We start from the raw sequence: 17,239 nt of genomic DNA on the forward strand, positions 1-17,239 counted from the left end.
ACGCTATTGTGGCGCTTTGCTGCACTAGCATAAACATTTTTTACACAAACGCAGGGAGGCCCATTGATTTCAGTGGGTGCGTAATTTTAATGACTGCTCTTAGCAGGCATTAAAAATTATGGAAAAATCGCGCAGTGAAATCTTGTAGATTTCACTGTGCCATTTTTTCTGGCCTCCCAGCACCAGAACGCTCCCTTGCGTACATTATGCCTGGTGCAGGCATAATGAGGCGCAAGGGGTTGCAAAGTGGCGAAATGCATGCATTCCACCACTTTTTAAATCTGATGCAGCAAAAATGCCTTCCTAACGCCACAATAGCATTTTTTTTAAATTACACTAATGTGGCGCAAGGAGGCACTAGGGGCTTGTAAAAATGCCCCTAAGGCTCTTATTTAGAGGTGAGGAGTTGCAGGACATCTGCCAACAGTCTGTCGGTAGCTAGCATTCCAGTGTTTCGGCCAGCCGAAGAATCTCTAGCTGAATTGTGTTGAAAGGTCTCTCCTATCTAGAGTGGGGCTTCAGCTAATGTTTTACCTGTCTGGGACCACCTAGCAAAGCATGGCTTACCTGGGCAGGAACCAAAACAATTTACCTGTTTCCAGTTGTGCCAGGGACCTGGACGTTGATTTTTCAGAAAGGAAGTCCTGCTTTGGTGGGTTTTGAGAAGAAAAAAAAAGCAAACTGATCCAAGATGTCAATAGAATATGATGGACACTGAGTATATTTGACAAAAGTGTTCCATGTTGGCATGAGGTCACTTAGTGAAAAATCCCTGCCAATCTAGCATGGATCTGTTTGTGTGGTAGTCGGGATTCTGTGGGGCTGTACTACCTGCTTGGCCAGATCTAATATAAGTATGTCTCTGCTTTAAAAAAGCCACTTCTTTATTTCATAGGATGATATTCATGATGTCTAGTGTGATGTAATGAATCATTCTAATTGTGTAGAGCTAAAGATGTCACTAACTTTGTGCTTGTGCAAGCTGCAGCACTACTAATCCAGTTTCCCTTCTTAATCTTCTTCTGCAGCAGTGTGCAAAGAGCAAAAAGATGCTGGACCATGCCACTCTTTCCTGGCTAAGTGGTTTTTCAACAGCACTTCCTTCCGCTGTGAGCGCTTCTGGTATGGTGGCTGTGGTGGGAATGGCAACCGATTTGAGAGCTGGGACCACTGCAAGTCCACCTGTGTGACAGTACAGAGGACCATGGAATCTCTATACCTTCATACCAGACCTCGTCGAGATAACTGAAATGTTCTGACAAGATCGAGCCAGGTCTTTTGACCTGAATGTGGTCTCCAAGTCTAATATGAAGTACTCACAGTTTATTTCAGCCTACCAAGCTATGGGCTTCCATGAAAACATTGTCTTCCTCTCCAGCATGAGGCAAAAGATAACAATTTCTGCGTAATATGTAGGTATTTATTTAGCGGCCTCTGCTGCACTCCTGATAGCACCTATCTAGGGCTAGAATGTAACATTAGCGCTGCGCTCAATGAAAATCATATTACACAGACTGTGAAATACCTTGTGTTTCGTCAGCTGGTGGAGTTTTGCTAAGTTCATGATGCTATGGTGCGTTGAGTAGGTTGTCAAACAATGGATTGGGGCCATTCGATGGGTGGGGTGTTATAGGTGAATGTCAGCTCTTATGATGGTAGTCATAAGAATGCTTACCTCAACATCAAGCGTTTCTGCATTTCCTATTCACAAATACTGGTTTATAAAGAAAAGAGGGTGCTTCCCGACAGGTTGTTGCCTATAAACATGCCCTGTCAAAGGCAGTGGAGCTGCCAATAAACCGAAAAACCTCTATTTTTTTTTCAAATGTATTGATTTGAGGAATGCACGTTATATGTTACATTTCTTTTCTTTAAAAAATGATTCTCTGAAAAACGAAAGCTTAATTTAAAATTGTATATAATTACCATCATTAATAAAATAATGATTACCTTCTTTAATTTCCGTCCGGTTGGCTGAAAGCACGTGGAAGAGTGCAGGACCACAGTGAGTGCCTCTCCAACTACAACCTGCATGGTCCCAGGTGGTAGAAAGGAGCCGTACTACAGCAATCAGGCATTCATTTCGCACAGCGGCAGGGTGAAGGTGGATTGAGTTGTGCAAAGTGATGGGATAATAGAAAAGTTGTGTGATAGGTCTCCAAGGCTGTGAAGAAAGTTTTTTAAAGAAAGGAGGAAATCCACTGTGAGAAATGATCAAAACTAATATCCGATGATGCATTTTCCAAAAGATTCGTCACCAGTCCCATACTTGGATGATGGACTGGCAAAGGCTCATAGCTCTACTCAGCCCTGAAACCTATAATTACCCTTACCTCCCTTTACCTATACCCTCCCCTAAACCCCAAATTCACATTAGCTCCCTTTAACTCTACCTACTCTTAAGCCCTTAAATTACCCTTACCTTCCTTTATCTCTACCCACCCATAAACCCTAAAATTACCCTTATCTCCCTTTACCTCTGCCCGCCCCTAAATCTGCCTTACCTTCCTCTGCCTCTACCCGCAACTAAACTCCTTTTCTTTAAATAACATAAAAATGATGGTGCCCGTCCAAGAACATCTACAGAAGATGATGACTTACTTACACTACCTGGGCTTTACCACCAACGTCCAGAAATCTCACCTCTCAACTATGCAGAACCTGACTTTTATTGGGGCAGTAGTTAACATAACCCCTGTGAAGACCTTCACTTGTCAGAGAAGCATAGGTATCCAGGTGATCATTACATTGTGTCTGACACAAATTCAGACCCGGGTCCTGCAGATCTTATGCCTTCTGGGCCTCACGGACACATGCATACTTTTGGTGCCTCACACCATGTTGCAGATGTGAACTCTCCAATTGTGTCTGAGTTGGCACTGACTTCAACTCCAAGTGAGCCTCTCAGCTTGGGTGCCAGTCTTCAAGGCAACCCATCCGGAGCTGCATTAATACCACTGGTGGGTGGTACCTTCAACCCTCTGCAGGTACAGCCTGCTGTGGTAAGGGATTTCTACTTGCTGACCTTGGGCACCTGTCTTGGAAACATGACAGCACTGAGCCCTTGGTCGACGTTGGAGCACCACCTGCATATCAACATGCTAGAGCTATGGGCAACGTGCCTTGCCATGAAGACCTTTGTCCCGTCAGTCTCAGAGCACATCATTCAAATTCTGTCTGAAGATACTGCCACCATCCACTATATCAACAGAATGGGCATTGTGGGGTTGTGAGCCCTATTTTGGGAGGTAATCATGCATTTCTGATGTCCTGCTGTTTGCACTGTCTCTCACCCAGAATAGCCTAGAAGTATCCAACATCAAATATGATTTGACTGCTCAATCGACATTCATGTGTCTCCCAGACCACCCTTTCTTGTTTAAGTCACCACTAGTCATGTGTATTACGAATGTTTTTCTTCATATATTTCCTTCCACTCTGCATGTTGTTCATCAGTGAGATCTAAATCTTTTGTTGACTCTTTGATAGCATCCCCATCTGATGACCAGTTGCCTAGCTTGACTTCTCACTTTGAAAACTGCCTTCTTAATCGCAAAGACTTCAGCCCATCGAGTCAGTAAATTCCAGGCCCTTTCAGTTCAGCCCTCATTAATGATATTCTACCAAGATAAATTCACTCTTGGGACAAGTCCATCCATTTATTCCAGAAGTGCTCTCTGCTGATCATATGAGTCAGTCAATCACCCTTCCATCTTTCTTTTCCCCTCCCTACCCCACCAATGGCTAGGAGCTGCTTCATAGACTGGACCCCCAAGTATTCCGTGGTCGCGGTGGTCAGAGTTGATGCTTGGGACTGATGGCACCACTTTGAGAGCTATTGCTGAAGAAAAAGTTTTCATATCCAGTTTGGCACTGGCAGGGAATTCATAAGGTGAGGAATTCCCCCCTGTTGTATAGCCCAAGAACAGACATCAGCTTCTTTTTTGAGGATTTCAGGATCTCACAGATGTGTGGTCGACTTGACTTCGATTTCTTATGGCCCAGGGTAGTCTTTCCTCTTCCATAGGCTGAGTTGGTACAAAGGAGTAGGCAGACTAGGCAGGCATTAGTTAGTAGTGGGTGCCTCTTGTAAACCGCATCTGTTAACTAATTGCAGAGCCCATGTGCTGCCCTTATTGCTTGTTATATGTCTGAAGCAGTGTCAGGAAGAGCAGAAACACAGTCTTGGAAAAAAACTTCCCTTGTCACAATCCTAAGCACCCTCGTCTCAAGGGCATGAAGAGCCCTATTCCACCCTCTTAGGTGTAACCAGATAAAGAATCACTTCTTAAATTAGATGTGAAAAATATGAGTAATCAGCTTTGTATAGAGGTTTCCAATCCGTTGACTGGTGTCCTTTGATTGGTTATTGCACTTGCAGGAACATACCAAAAATAATGGTTGTGTAACTGTGGCCTCATACAGGTGGGTCGGCCTCCATTCAAGAGGGATGAGAGAGGGTATGTGATTGGCCAGAAGAGTTCTGTATCCATTTCCATGGTCTCTGGCCTTTAACTAGTGTAATCTCCTATTGACCTACTGGAGTACTACGTCTTTGTGGTTATTCATTTTCTGTCTCTTTGCCACTCTTCCCACTCTGGTTATTGATAATTAGCACTAGTAGTACGGTCTTTCTCCTATTCTCTCACTCTCTTGCACTGAGTTATTGTGAATTAGCTACCCCAATTTTTCTCCGGCTTCTCTTTCTTCTACCCTGCCTCATGCGCCTCTGCTCCATTCAGCCTTCTCCTCTCCATTGTTGAGATGTCTTCAGTGCCCGCTCTCATTCAGTGATTGATTATTCACTAGAGCGCTAACCTCTTGTTGCTGGGCTATAGACTCCGTGTACTTCCGTCCTTTCCCTCTTTCAGGAGCCATCACCTCATTGTGCCATGGGCCGTGTAATCCTGTATTACAAAGTGCACATTGATCGAAAGCGGTGCGGAGTTGCAGTGTGCCAAAGAGACTGACCAGGGTCACTGTAAACAGAGAAAAATGATCCAGGAATGTTAATGTGCTGAAATAACATAATGTGAACACCTACCCTTTTTAGCCCAAGTGGCAGTTCTGGAAGTACCATAGGTGAAGTGCTCTTTTTCATCCACATTTGGTGCACCAATCACAATGTAGGTATGATGCTGCTTAGTCCAGTGGAATCTATAAAGAGCAGCAGCACACTGTCTGTGCTCAGTAAAACCGGTGTAAACAAGGTTTTAACTAATTTCCGTACTCTCTGAGTGCCCTACTAGCCCCTGAAAAGGTCTACTAAAAAGAAAGTCCACACTTCTGGGATAGAGGGGATATAATATGCCCATCTCCTTACAGAGTGCCTGTTATCAAATGTGCGATTTAATTTGTAGATAATCTTAGGCCAATTCTGAAGTAGCTCGAGTATACCTTAACAAGCCTCTTTTTAAACATAGCACGGGGTGCCCCTTCCCCATGCATGAACACATACCAAACGTGATTTGAACACATTGGTGCCAAGCAATGTAATGTCTCCTAATGTACCCCGGTATGCAAAACACATTGTCAACCATTTCCTAGATCTACCACGTGCCCTTAGATAAGAGCAATAATACAGAAACACAGGATCTTTGACAATGGGTTAAATGTTTACCTGATTTCACTGTTCTGTATGTTTATTCCCAATAGAAGTGGTGCTGTTTCCTTCTTGCTGTATAATATACTGATTTATATGAAGTCAGACGATGTTTAGAACATTTGATATCTAGGAGCGTTGTTTTTACATATCTTAAATATAGAATTCAGCCCAATAGGCATTCTTTATTGTCAACAGCGTATTATGATTCAGGGATTTGGGGATTATATTTATCCATTATGTGGAACTTTAAAAAATGGCTTTGTTTTTGTTTGCAGATTAGTTCTAGTTGTACTCAGTTAAAAAATATTTACATTCAGAATCTGCATCAGGGAGATTATTTGCCATCAGGAAGACCGCATAGAGTGCAGGGAGACTTCATATGTGTTACACTATTAAATACGTAAAACTGTTATGTGGGTTGAGATTTTTTTTACATTGCTGCAACATTCCACTTGAACATGTTCTGTTTATCTGTATATTCATGTAGTTTGTGCACTTTTCTTACCTCATTCAGTTTGCGAATTCGGACAATAGTGATAAACCTTTAATCTTGCAAGCATTTCAAATGAATTTTTCTGACCGCAGAGTCCTCACTTTAGTGAAGTTCCCCATGCACCTGAATCGTTCCGAAGATTTTTTATAGCAGTTCCCTTGTGCTTTGGTAGGTGGCATTGTGCGGCACTGCTTCAGATCCGTCCCACCCCCTATGTAAGCACCGCCTCTGCACGCTCAGAATGACAGTTTACTTTCCCTCAAACTTTTTTCTAGTGTTCCCTCCAAAAGCAATGGAGTTTAAAACCTGCAAAGACTGCAACTGAGAAATGTCAGCAACAGACACCCACCAGGTCTGTGTCTGGTGCCTTGGCTCCAGGCACGAATCGGCGTTGTCCAAATGCTGCGTGAAGATGAAAAAGAAGGCCATCTGCAAAGCCAAACTTGTCGTTGGGGAACTTAAGAGGAAGTTGAAGACTAGGTCGCTATCATGACCTTCATCTTTGATGTCCATGAGCTCAATTGAGTTAAAGAAATCAAATAAACATAAAAAAGTCAAAGCATTCCGACTATATGGAGTTGTATGACTCAAATGCCTCTAGGTGACGGAGTTGTTTTTCACACTTGGAACTGATTCCACAATTGGTCCCCATATACCCCGACTTCCTCGGGTGTTGGCATCACCTCAAAAACTCCACAAGTTAAAAATGGTCCTAAACATATTTTGGTACTCCACTGGGTCCCTCTTGAGCACCTTTGGGCCCCAAGGGTCCTAAGTAACTTCCACTTGGGTTATCGCCAAAGTATCCTTCCCCGATGCCGACTGCTTCACTCAACCTTACTAGAAGACTGGACCCATTGCCAGGACTGGTTCTGTTGACTCCATCATCAGCAACATCTCTGGTGCCGTAACCAACGATGCCACCCAATGTCTTGATGCTGTCTCAAAAGTCACGGACGTAGGAAACAGCCATTATCAGTTTCTTTACCTCCCTGCCCCAGAGGTCACGCCTGTAATCCTATTCAAACCCTAAAACCTTCCAATCTCCTGCTGATGACTACACTGATGATAAACCCTATGATGAGGAAAAGATATTTTTATTTTTACAAGATGCCATTGGAATGGATATTTCTCTGGATATTGGCCTTTCCCCACCCAACTCGGCTTTGGCAGTAGAAGAGTCTGCCTCCTTCACCACAGTTATTAGAAGGGCGGTGGACGTTTTAGACCCTATTCTGTCCACAACAGAGTTAAAAACAAATGTTGTGACTGAGGTGATCAGCCCTGAGTAAACGAGCCAAGAACCTCTGCTGCCATTTAATGAGGCTTTTACGGATGTGCTGTAGGCACCTGGGCAAAGCCTAGATCTTGCCATCCTGTAAATAAGTGGCAAGTGGACATAGACCCACTCCTGCGGATCCATACTTTCTACTGCTATACCTGACTCCAGAGAGCTTAGTGGGACAGGCATCCAGTACTCGCCTTAACCCTAATGTGTTCCCACAACTCCCCCAGACAGACAATCAAAGCACATGGAGACACTTGCCAAGCGTATATTTACTTTATTAGCATGCGATGTGTGACAGAGTGGATTCATTCTTGCCAGCTGTTCTGGATGAAATACTGCCAACCCTTCAGTGCCTTATCTTGGATGGCCAGGACATGATAAATTACTCTAGTTGCTCGGTCCTGAATATGAACAACTGTTTGGGTAGGGCAGTTGGAACCAGTGTGGGCTTCGGTGCCACATCTATATTTGCTCCACAGACTTCTCTTTCGATGTCCAACAGTCCTTCATGGACATGCCCTTTAGTGGCTCTAGGCTATTTGAAGTGAAGGAAGACTCTGCCTTAGAAGTGGTTTAAAAAATGCAAGGGTGCTGCCCCCTCTAGGTTTTGCTCCGCCTGTTCCGCAGTTCTCTCAACAATCTCGTTCCTTTCAAGGCTTCTGCTGGGGATACCAACAGACGCGGCATCAGTATGTACCTCTGCGGCAACAGGTCTCCAAGCCCTTTCGAGGTAGAGGCCAGGGATCAAGCCGACGGTGCCAAGGCCTGAAGAGGCAACATTCTGCCTAAACATCTGCACCCCCTGCTATGGCTGCACAGAACCATGTTAATTTACCCCTTGCAGTGCATGATCTTTGGGTAGGAGGCCGGATCACCTTCTACCTCCCTGGACGGAGGAGAATCACATCCTGCCAGATTGTGAAACATGATTATTTCCTATTCTTCCCAGTGTATCCCCCGGATATTCCAACCACACCGCAACACCTCTCGGAAGACCACTTGTTTATACTCCGAGGAGAGGTTCTGGCTATCGTGGCCAAAAAAGCCATGGAAAAGGTGCTGGCATCAGAAATCAGAACTGGATGTTATTCCTCTTACTTTCTGGCACCAGAAAACAATGGAGACCTCTGTTCTAGTCTTTATATGCACCTTTGGAACTTGTTCTTCTCTTCCAGAAGGACAAGTTTAAAATGCTCACAATGGCCCAGATTCTGTCTTCCCTTGTTCCAGGAGACTGAATGGTGGCATTGGATTTGCGGGACACCTTTTTTCTACATCCCTGTGCTGCAGTCCCACAAACGCTACCTGCAGTTTCAGTGTCAGTAAGAGCGGCTCTGAGGCTTCTGGGCCTCTTCACCTTCTTTATCCTTCTTATGGCTTAGACCATGTCGCACATGCAAGCTCTGCAGTGGGATCTGAAGTCTCAGTGGGCTCAGCACCAAAGGCCTATCAGACTCCATCCATATGTCTGAGGAGACTGAAAGATCTGCAGTGGCAGCTGCTTGTCCTCAATTTGTCAGGCAGCAGACCCCTTTTCTCACTCCACCCTTAGTTAAGTCATGAGAGATGCATCATTGCTGGGTTGTGGAGGCCACTCGGGAGAGTTGGAGATTAGCAGACTTTGGTCTCCAGCAGAGGCTCGCTTCCACATAACCCTGCTGAAGAGGTGAGTGATTGCCTTGGTACTCAAGGCATTCATCCTGACCATCAAAGGGGAACTATGCAGGTTCTCACGGATGTGGTACTGCAATTCCATGTGGTATTGCAACAAACAGGGCACAATTCGGTTGTGGGTCCTGTGCCAAGAGGCCTTTCGTCTGGAAGTGGCTGAACACTCAATGCATTTCCCTAATTTCCAGCATCTGGTAGGATTTTTTAACACAAGTGCAAATTCAGCCACCATTGCCTAGCAGATCATGAATTGCAGCTACACTCAGAGACGGTTCAGTACAACTTCCAGCAATGGGGAGGACACTTGCTTGTCCTAATTGCCACTGCAAAGAATGATTAATGCCAGAATTTTAAGTGTTGGAGTTCCCAAGGTAGTACTCCCAGGGATCGCCTTCTGTCTCAACTGGAGCTCAGGATTTCTTTATGCCTTTCCGCCCCTACAGAGTGCTGAAAAAGATTTAAAAAATACTTGGCACAAGTCGTCCTAGTGGCTGTGGGTTGAGTGAGGAGAATGTGGTACCCTGAACTTCTGGCCAGGAGCATTTGTCCCCCATTTAGGCTGCCCCTTCGGTAGGTCCTCCTGTTGCAGCAGCAGGGTTGGGTCCTAAATCCAAAACTGCACAACGTACACCTCCATGCGTGGAGATTGAGCAGCAACCGCTGATGGCTTTTGATCTTCCTCCCGAGGTGGTTAGGTGGCTGGAGTCATCTTGGCAGCCAAGCATCCATCCACCAAAATTGTGTATGCAGAACGATAGGTGAAGTTGTTTGCTGATGGACCTAACAGCTCCCCAGCCCACGAGCAAAGTTACTTGAAATCTTGTTATTTTGTCTTATCTTTAGCCCAGCTTGACCTTACTGATGCAAATTGTAAAGCTTATTTTCAGTCCTTTCAGCCATTTTGTATTTGTCAAATCAGTTATCACCTGTTTGATGTGTTTCTTGAAAGGGCTGATCCACATGTCCCCGCATCAACTTTTGTGGTGCCGCAGTTGGACCTTACTTTTAGTTCTCATTTACATCATGGCCACTCCCTTTGAATCGATGCACAGCTGTTCCCTATGCCTGTTGACCATCAAGACTGCCTTCTTCACCCCCATAATCTGAGTGAACTCTATACATTGTTTGTTCTGGATAAACTGGTCCTCCAAACGAAAATGCCATTCTTGTTGATGTATTCATGCCTTTCCAATTCAGGCAGTCCATTACCTTGTTTGCCTTTTACACTCCACCTCATTCCACTAAGTAGGAGGAACACCCTCTCCATCTCGACCCTAAGAAAGTCTTCAATTTTTGCATTGAGAGGCTCAAACACTATGGTTCAGATGATCAAGTATTGTATGGCGTATATTTTATATGAAAAAGGGCAAAGCAGTGTAAAAGAGAACCATCTCCCAATTAATTATTTGATGCATCATGATCTGCTAGGGTTAGACAAGAAACAGCCCCCAGAAGGCTTGCACGCTCATTCCACCATAGCAAAGGCTCCTTCCAGTGTACTAGCATGCAGTGTGCTTGAATCAGACATCTGACAGGCTGCTACTTGGGCGTCCCTCCACACTTTCACAAAGCACGACAGCTAGACCTGGCATGATGAGCATTTGGCCCAATCTGTTCTGCAGGATTTTCTGGTCTGAACTATTCCACAGAACCACCAACTGGGTAAGTACTGCTTTGGTTTAAAGTCACAAGATGAGGTATCTTCTGTTAGACATCTCTTTCAGAAGAACAAGTTACTTAGCTTCAGTATGCCTTTTCTGATGTAGACTCTAACTGCAGATTCCTCACTGACCCACTTTCCTCTCTGTTCTGAGAGTAGGACATTTATGGTCCATTAACAATATCCCAATCTAGAGATCGGCACACTTGCCTATTCTGAGGGGCTCCACGTCTGACTGCGCAGAGATCAGAAAGAAACTGACATCAGTACTGAGGTGGTGCAGATATAGGGGGCCCAACGTCATATCCGGGGGATGACGGATCCGCCTAAGGAAATTCACAAGGTAAGGAATCTGCGGTTAGGTAGAGTCGCTACTAGAAAATGTTACCGAAGGGAAGTAACGTTCATTTTGCATGTTTGTAAGAAACCCATTTATAAATGCCACACGCTCTTTCGCTGTACCACCAATGACTGACCTGAGTTTAACCCCGTTTTAGCCTACAGAGCCTTTGTTTTTTGGTGCCATTGAAATTAATCTGATGATTCCAATTAGCTCCAAAATATATATAACATGGTTTGGGCTTGTCCTGACTCGTTTGAAATATGCCTGTTCTTCCAACAATCTGCAATGCTTCCAAATGGGATTTGAACATGACTCAGCACGCCTTAACTTCGATAGTGATTCCACAACCTTGGACACATTCCCGGGTCTCTCTTAGCCACACCAATATCGCCAACATGCCTGTCCCCTAGAAGGTTAGAACATGCCAGACATGTCTCCTCCATGCCATTCCCACCAATATGTCTAGATTAAGTCCTCTCTCTGGTGTTCAAAACTACATGTCGATTTCACAGTTAGTCACAGGGCAATGTCATCAGTGGCGGTGTAATGACACACTTTGTTGTAGTGGATCAATAGTTTATTCATACAGAATACAGTTTATAAACTACACATTTTACTAGTGGAAGCTTTTCTTTTTAATAAAGAGGGACAGCAGAGAGATGGAAACAGAGATACAGGTACCCACTTAATTACATTTATAACTTTCTTATATCAACCTCCAAATTGTCAGTGAAGGGAACAATAAAACCAATCCCTAATACACTCCTCCACCAAAGAGTCAGCAAAGTTTTAGCTAATCGGTTGCAATAAAGGCGTCTTCTTCCCTTGGCTGCAGTGTGCTGTTTCATAGCTTGTGACAAAAGTTCAGCCCCGTGATGCACATTTAGATCTACCTGAAAGAAGAAAATCATGATGAGTATCACCTATGCAGACTGTGTTGTCAGGAGTATAGTAGAAAGAGAGGGTGTCTGGATTGAAATTTCGTCAGTGGTAGCGGTTCACCTGCTAAGAGCCAATGGTAAGATTTATGAAAGAGCAGTTTGGTTAGCTAAATCTTTTAAGAAGCTATTAATATGAGTGGACTGACCTACTTTCAAAGCATTTAACATATGCTAAATATTTTGAAAGGATGTATGGAACTAGATTGTTAAGCTTTGAGGGCAGAGGGCTCAGTCTGAAAATGATCTTTGGCTGCGCTCAACAGGCTACTTCCAAAAAAGTAAACAGGTTGCTATGAGGAATCTGAAGTTACCCTCAGTTTGTTGCACGCGGTAAGGCCTTCCTGGGGAGAAATTGCACGTGTTAAATGAACGGCAACGTCAAAACAACATTACAAACAAGAAAGAGGCAAGTCAAAATTCTATAAACTAATTTAGCTACAATTGTCAAAATACAGTGATTAAAATGACATAAAAATGGAAAAACCCGATATGGGGAGTTTAAAAAAATATATAAAAAATGCTCCACTAGCAACCGGTATCGAATGTAGGTTAATGAGGTGTGGCTGAGCAGGACATAGGCATCCTCTGAAACGATAGAGTCCAAAGGCAGGCTGTTGGTTTTCCCTAGTTAAGATTTATAAAGGTCCTGGGTTTAGGTGTCCTTTATGACTATCTAGCGATGGAAGGAGGTTGAGTAAAGGTTTGACATTTTTCCTGGATCAACAGCTTTACCTTTTGACTTTGAAACTAAAGATCACCAGGGTAAGGCTAGAAATTATTGCCTTATAGTGCTCCACAGAACCGGGTCCCTGCTATTAGTGGTCCCGTAAACTTTGGGCTTAAAAGCTGTAGGTGGGACAGATGAGTGAAATGCAGTCTCCAAGGGTGCATTTTTTTAATCAGGTAACCCTGGACCACTGGAGATGTAAAACGTTAGCCTACACGTTCAGCAAAATATATTCTCTGGCACTCCTAAATTCCCCAAAATATCAGGGAAGGTTTCTTAGACACCAAGCCATAGGTTAAAATATTAAACAACTTCTCACCACTTCCAATGAGGTTCAGAGTAAAAAGTGCAGTCAGTGCTGTCACGTTGTTTTCTCCAAGGAGGAAACAACTTTTTCTGTCCTCTTGATCTTCCACACTTTCCCACATTTAAGAAAGGTAGTCCAACAGTTGGCAGGAATTCCTTCTCATAATTCCGACCCCCTTTCTCACTGTGGATTACGCAAGAGGCTGGTGTGCTCTTAGCCATAAAAGGGGCTTCCAGCTCCAGACTCATGCAGGGCTCAGCTGGATGCACCTCTCCATAGTTCTTCACCAGATCGAAGGGAATTCTTTCAAGCAGATTGTTTTCTCCTCTCTCCGGTTTGACGCTTTACCCTTTCAGAGCTGCGCAGCAGTTTTTATAGGTTTGTTTCAGCTGTGATTGGCGAAAATAAAATCTTCTGGTAACTTAGGCAAACGTTCCATAACATTCTTGTCACCTTTTACTACGCTTGGACATACTTTCTGTTGAACAGTGGTGCTTTACAGTCGTAACGTTCCCAGTGCCAGCTTTTCATGGCGCATGCCTAGGCTTTGCTTAGTTTTCTCCCTATCCCTCCCATTACTCAACACTAAACCAGACTACTCCAGCCCCAGAGGTCATTATAAAAGTCCCACTTCTTATGAGCACATTTGGGGGCATATTTTAATCCCCCAGCACCACATTACCGTCATTATTGTTTACGTTAATGTGGCCCAACAAGGCAGAAAGCCCTGCGCCTTATTTACAGAGTAGCGCAGTGCATGCATTGGGCCACTCTGTAACCCTTTGTGCTACATTATGCCTTCACCAAGCATAATGTATGGAAAAGGGGTGTTTCCCCGTTAGGGGGGGCTGAAAAAATGGCGCAAGGAAATGTATGAGATTTCCTTGAACCATTTTTTACGTCACTTTTCAGAGCAGGCGTTAAAAGGGGCCACAACATTGTTTTCACAACTCTGCAGGAGTAGCACCAACATTTTGGCACTACTCCTGCAGAGTACAGCAATAGTGTCACATTGAATGACGCTATTGCCCGCTACCCTGCGCCATAGTGCGCCATATTTTAAATACACCGCACACATGGTGGCAGTAGGGGGCTCAGGGGAAATGCCGCTGCACTCGGTGCACCCCCACCTTCCATAAATCTGCCCCTTAGTATCACCCCTTTGGCCAAAGTCTCCTCCACGTCTGCTGCAACCTTTTGTATAAAAGGAGAGCAGTGTTATAGAATCTACTTGGCAGGCAGATATAATTTGGGAGAGAAGTGCAGTGAGAGAAAGCCCTTTGTTCAAAAAAGGCCTTGATGCTGGACAGTTGGCCATCCATCCCCAGGAACTATAAGGGGTGAAAACACTAATTATCCTTTTGCCTCTGCGGGAACAGTTTAAAAAAAAATCTTTTTATTCAATTTTCATTATAATACGTATAACAAACAATAGTGCAAGTCCTGAGTACCACAAAACATTTCGACAGAGACGCGTGTTCTAGGATAAGTCACTGAGGAGAGAGATCATAGGTGGGGGCCAGGTGGAATGAGGCACAAAACTCAACTGACGGCAGATTTACACTTGCGTCAATGACCTGAATAGAATCGTTGGGTTGGAGGGGCAGGAGCTGATACATCACCCAGGGGAGCCTGCTGACATTGGCGGGTTCAGGGAGATTCATGTAATGCATTATCCCCAAGATTCTATCTGAATCTTCCTTCTTTTCCGCACCCCAATTCCCCAATCTGTCTTGCATGGTCCCTCACACCTCACAATCCTGCTCTGCTCTGTCATCAGTTCGGACCCGCCATAGAAGACATTTTTGCGTCGTTGGCCATTCTAGAAAATCTGCGAGCCATGTTGACACTGCAGGGGGAGTCTGTCCAGCGCAATGAATCGCTATGTGCCATCTCGCCAACACAAACCCCAACTGTGTGAATCTATATTGCATCTTTTTTCCATTTTTGGGGAGCAATACTAATCCCAGCAGGCAATGTTGGGCTGTTAGTTCTATGGCCACCCTTGGCACTCCCCGCAGTCTCTTTAGTATCTCAGCTCAGAACACCTGAATGTGCCCTCAGTCCCAGGCTATGGGGTCATTATGACCTTGGCAGTTGGCGTTAGTATGGCAGTAAGTACTGCCAACAGGCTGGCGTTACTTACCGCCATATTATGACATTGGCGGGTTGACTCCGACCGCCACAGCGGTAACAGCCACTGGGCTGGAGATATCCATCTCCAGCCCAGCGGCCGTCATTGTTCCACTTTTGGGATTATGACTCCGCCCTCTGCCATGGTTTTCGTGGCTTTCTTAACACCACGAAAACCATGGCGGTAGACACTATCAGTGACAGGGAATTCCTTCCCTGTCACTGATAGGGGTCTTCCCCCCTCTCCAGTTATCCGCCCCACCCCCTTGCCTCTCCAAAGACCCCCACCTGCCCCTACATTCACGCCCCCTTCAACACACACATGCATACACACACCCATTTCCACATGCATCCACGCATGCATACATCCATTCACACACACATCCGCACACATTTACATACATAAACGCAGACACTTATTCACATAACAAAATACACGCACTCACACCTCCATACATGCACACATGCATTCAACACGCAACACACACCCTCATCCACGCACACACAAACATTCACATACCCCCACACCCACAAACACCCCTCACCCCCTCCTCTGTCGGAGACCCGACTTACCTGTTTCAGGGGGTCCTCCAGCAGGAGACGGGATGGGGCGCTGCTGCCACCAGCAGCGTCCACCAGGAGCGTCCGCCAGCAGAACACCACCAGGACGTATTACTGGTCATAATACGGCTGGCGCGGTCTACTGACGTGGCACTGCTGGTGGCAGCAGCGCCATCTTACCGCCATCCGCCGGCATGGCCACAGACGGATTTTCGCCATTCTTGTGGCGGAAATCCGGCTGTGGTCATAGTACGGCGGATGGCTGGTAGCTGTGGCGACAGTCTTTTGGCGGCCGTCGCCGTGGCGGTAGGCGGTTTTTACCACCAGTCTCAAAATGAGGGCCTACGTGTCTAAAATCAGCCGGGAGGGTCCCCAGTGCATGCAACCCACCGGGAGCACAGGACAAATACTATGTAGAGCTTGCGGTGTCATGTATTCTCCGTATATGTAATAGAATTGTATTAGTTTAAATCGGGCATTACTGGTGACATCACGGACTTGAGCTAGAGCCCTGTTTCATTCACCTTCTGTAAGTGGGTTTTCCAGCTCTGCATCCCAAGCTGAGCGACTAAAGGCAACCGATGTTAATTGATCGGTTTTCAGAGTGGGGTTTAATCGTGAGATGATGCCCTTAGTAGAGCCGGGTCTAGGATCACTTGTAAAACTTGTGACTTGACTGGTTCGTCAGGGAATGTTGCCAGATCTTGCGGGTCCTGCGAGATATTCTTGCATATTGTAGAAATTGGCCACAGTCTATGCCGTAGTGTATGGCAGCTTCCTCCATTGTTAGGGAGGTGCCATTTACAAATAGTTTGCCCACTCTTTTGGCACCCACCATTCACCCATCTCGTGACATACAAGGAGTCTTGAATAAGTAGAAATGGGCGTAACCACCAGAGTGGGAGTAGCCTGTTATAGGGTGCCTATTTTAAAAGGTATGTGACAACTGCCTCCCATGTCTGGGCTACCTGTGACCCAATAAATGTGGTCTCCTTCGCAGGTGTGGCTCCTCCATGAGGGTGGAGGAGCGTAGCCCCCCCACCCCCCCTCCAGAAGCAACCACTGCAAACCCTTTCACAAGGAAGGGATAGTAAACTCTGTTTATTATTCCTTCCTTGTGAAAGGGGTGTGTCACAGAATGTGACGAGCAAAGGTGAGTACTCTGTGCATTCCCCTCAGGGCGCATGTGTGTTTGGCTGTCCAGAGGCAGCCAGCCAAACACACATGCTCACAGGGCTCTCTCCAGCCCAGCAACACAATTGCTGGGATGGAGAGAGCCTGCACAGGTTCCCAGTCTGCCTTGGAGTGCCCTTGCTGGGTGCTCCCAGCCAATCCTGACTCTGCTTTGAGCAGAGTCAGGACTGGCCGCAGGGCAGGCTGGCAGCCTGTGCCTGCAGCCAGTAGCAGAGACGGAGAAGCTGCGCGGTTCTCCAGGCAGCAGCCCAGGTACTTTTTAATGTTTTTAAATTAATATTCACACTCCCCGCGCATGCCGCCCGCACCTCTAACA

The 17,239-nt window shown here is 45.5% G+C and overlaps 1 protein-coding gene across 1 annotated transcript in view; it reads left to right on the forward strand.

Moving 5' to 3' along the window:
* The window catches only part of LOC138265861 (collagen alpha-6(VI) chain-like), a 228,723-nt gene extending 222,708 nt beyond the window's left edge, over positions 1–6,015 (forward strand). The window contains exon 7 of the mRNA XM_069213966.1: positions 1,029–6,015. Coding sequence (XP_069070067.1) covers positions 1,029–1,249 — 221 coding nt within the window. The 3' untranslated portion in view covers positions 1,250–6,015. The remainder of the gene's footprint in view (positions 1–1,028) is intronic.
* Positions 6,016–17,239: the final 11,224 nt, after the last annotated feature.

This window comes from Pleurodeles waltl, chromosome 11 (genome assembly GCF_031143425.1).
Source record: "Pleurodeles waltl isolate 20211129_DDA chromosome 11, aPleWal1.hap1.20221129, whole genome shotgun sequence".
In the NCBI taxonomy this organism is placed as follows: Eukaryota; Metazoa; Chordata; class Amphibia; order Caudata; family Salamandridae; genus Pleurodeles; species Pleurodeles waltl.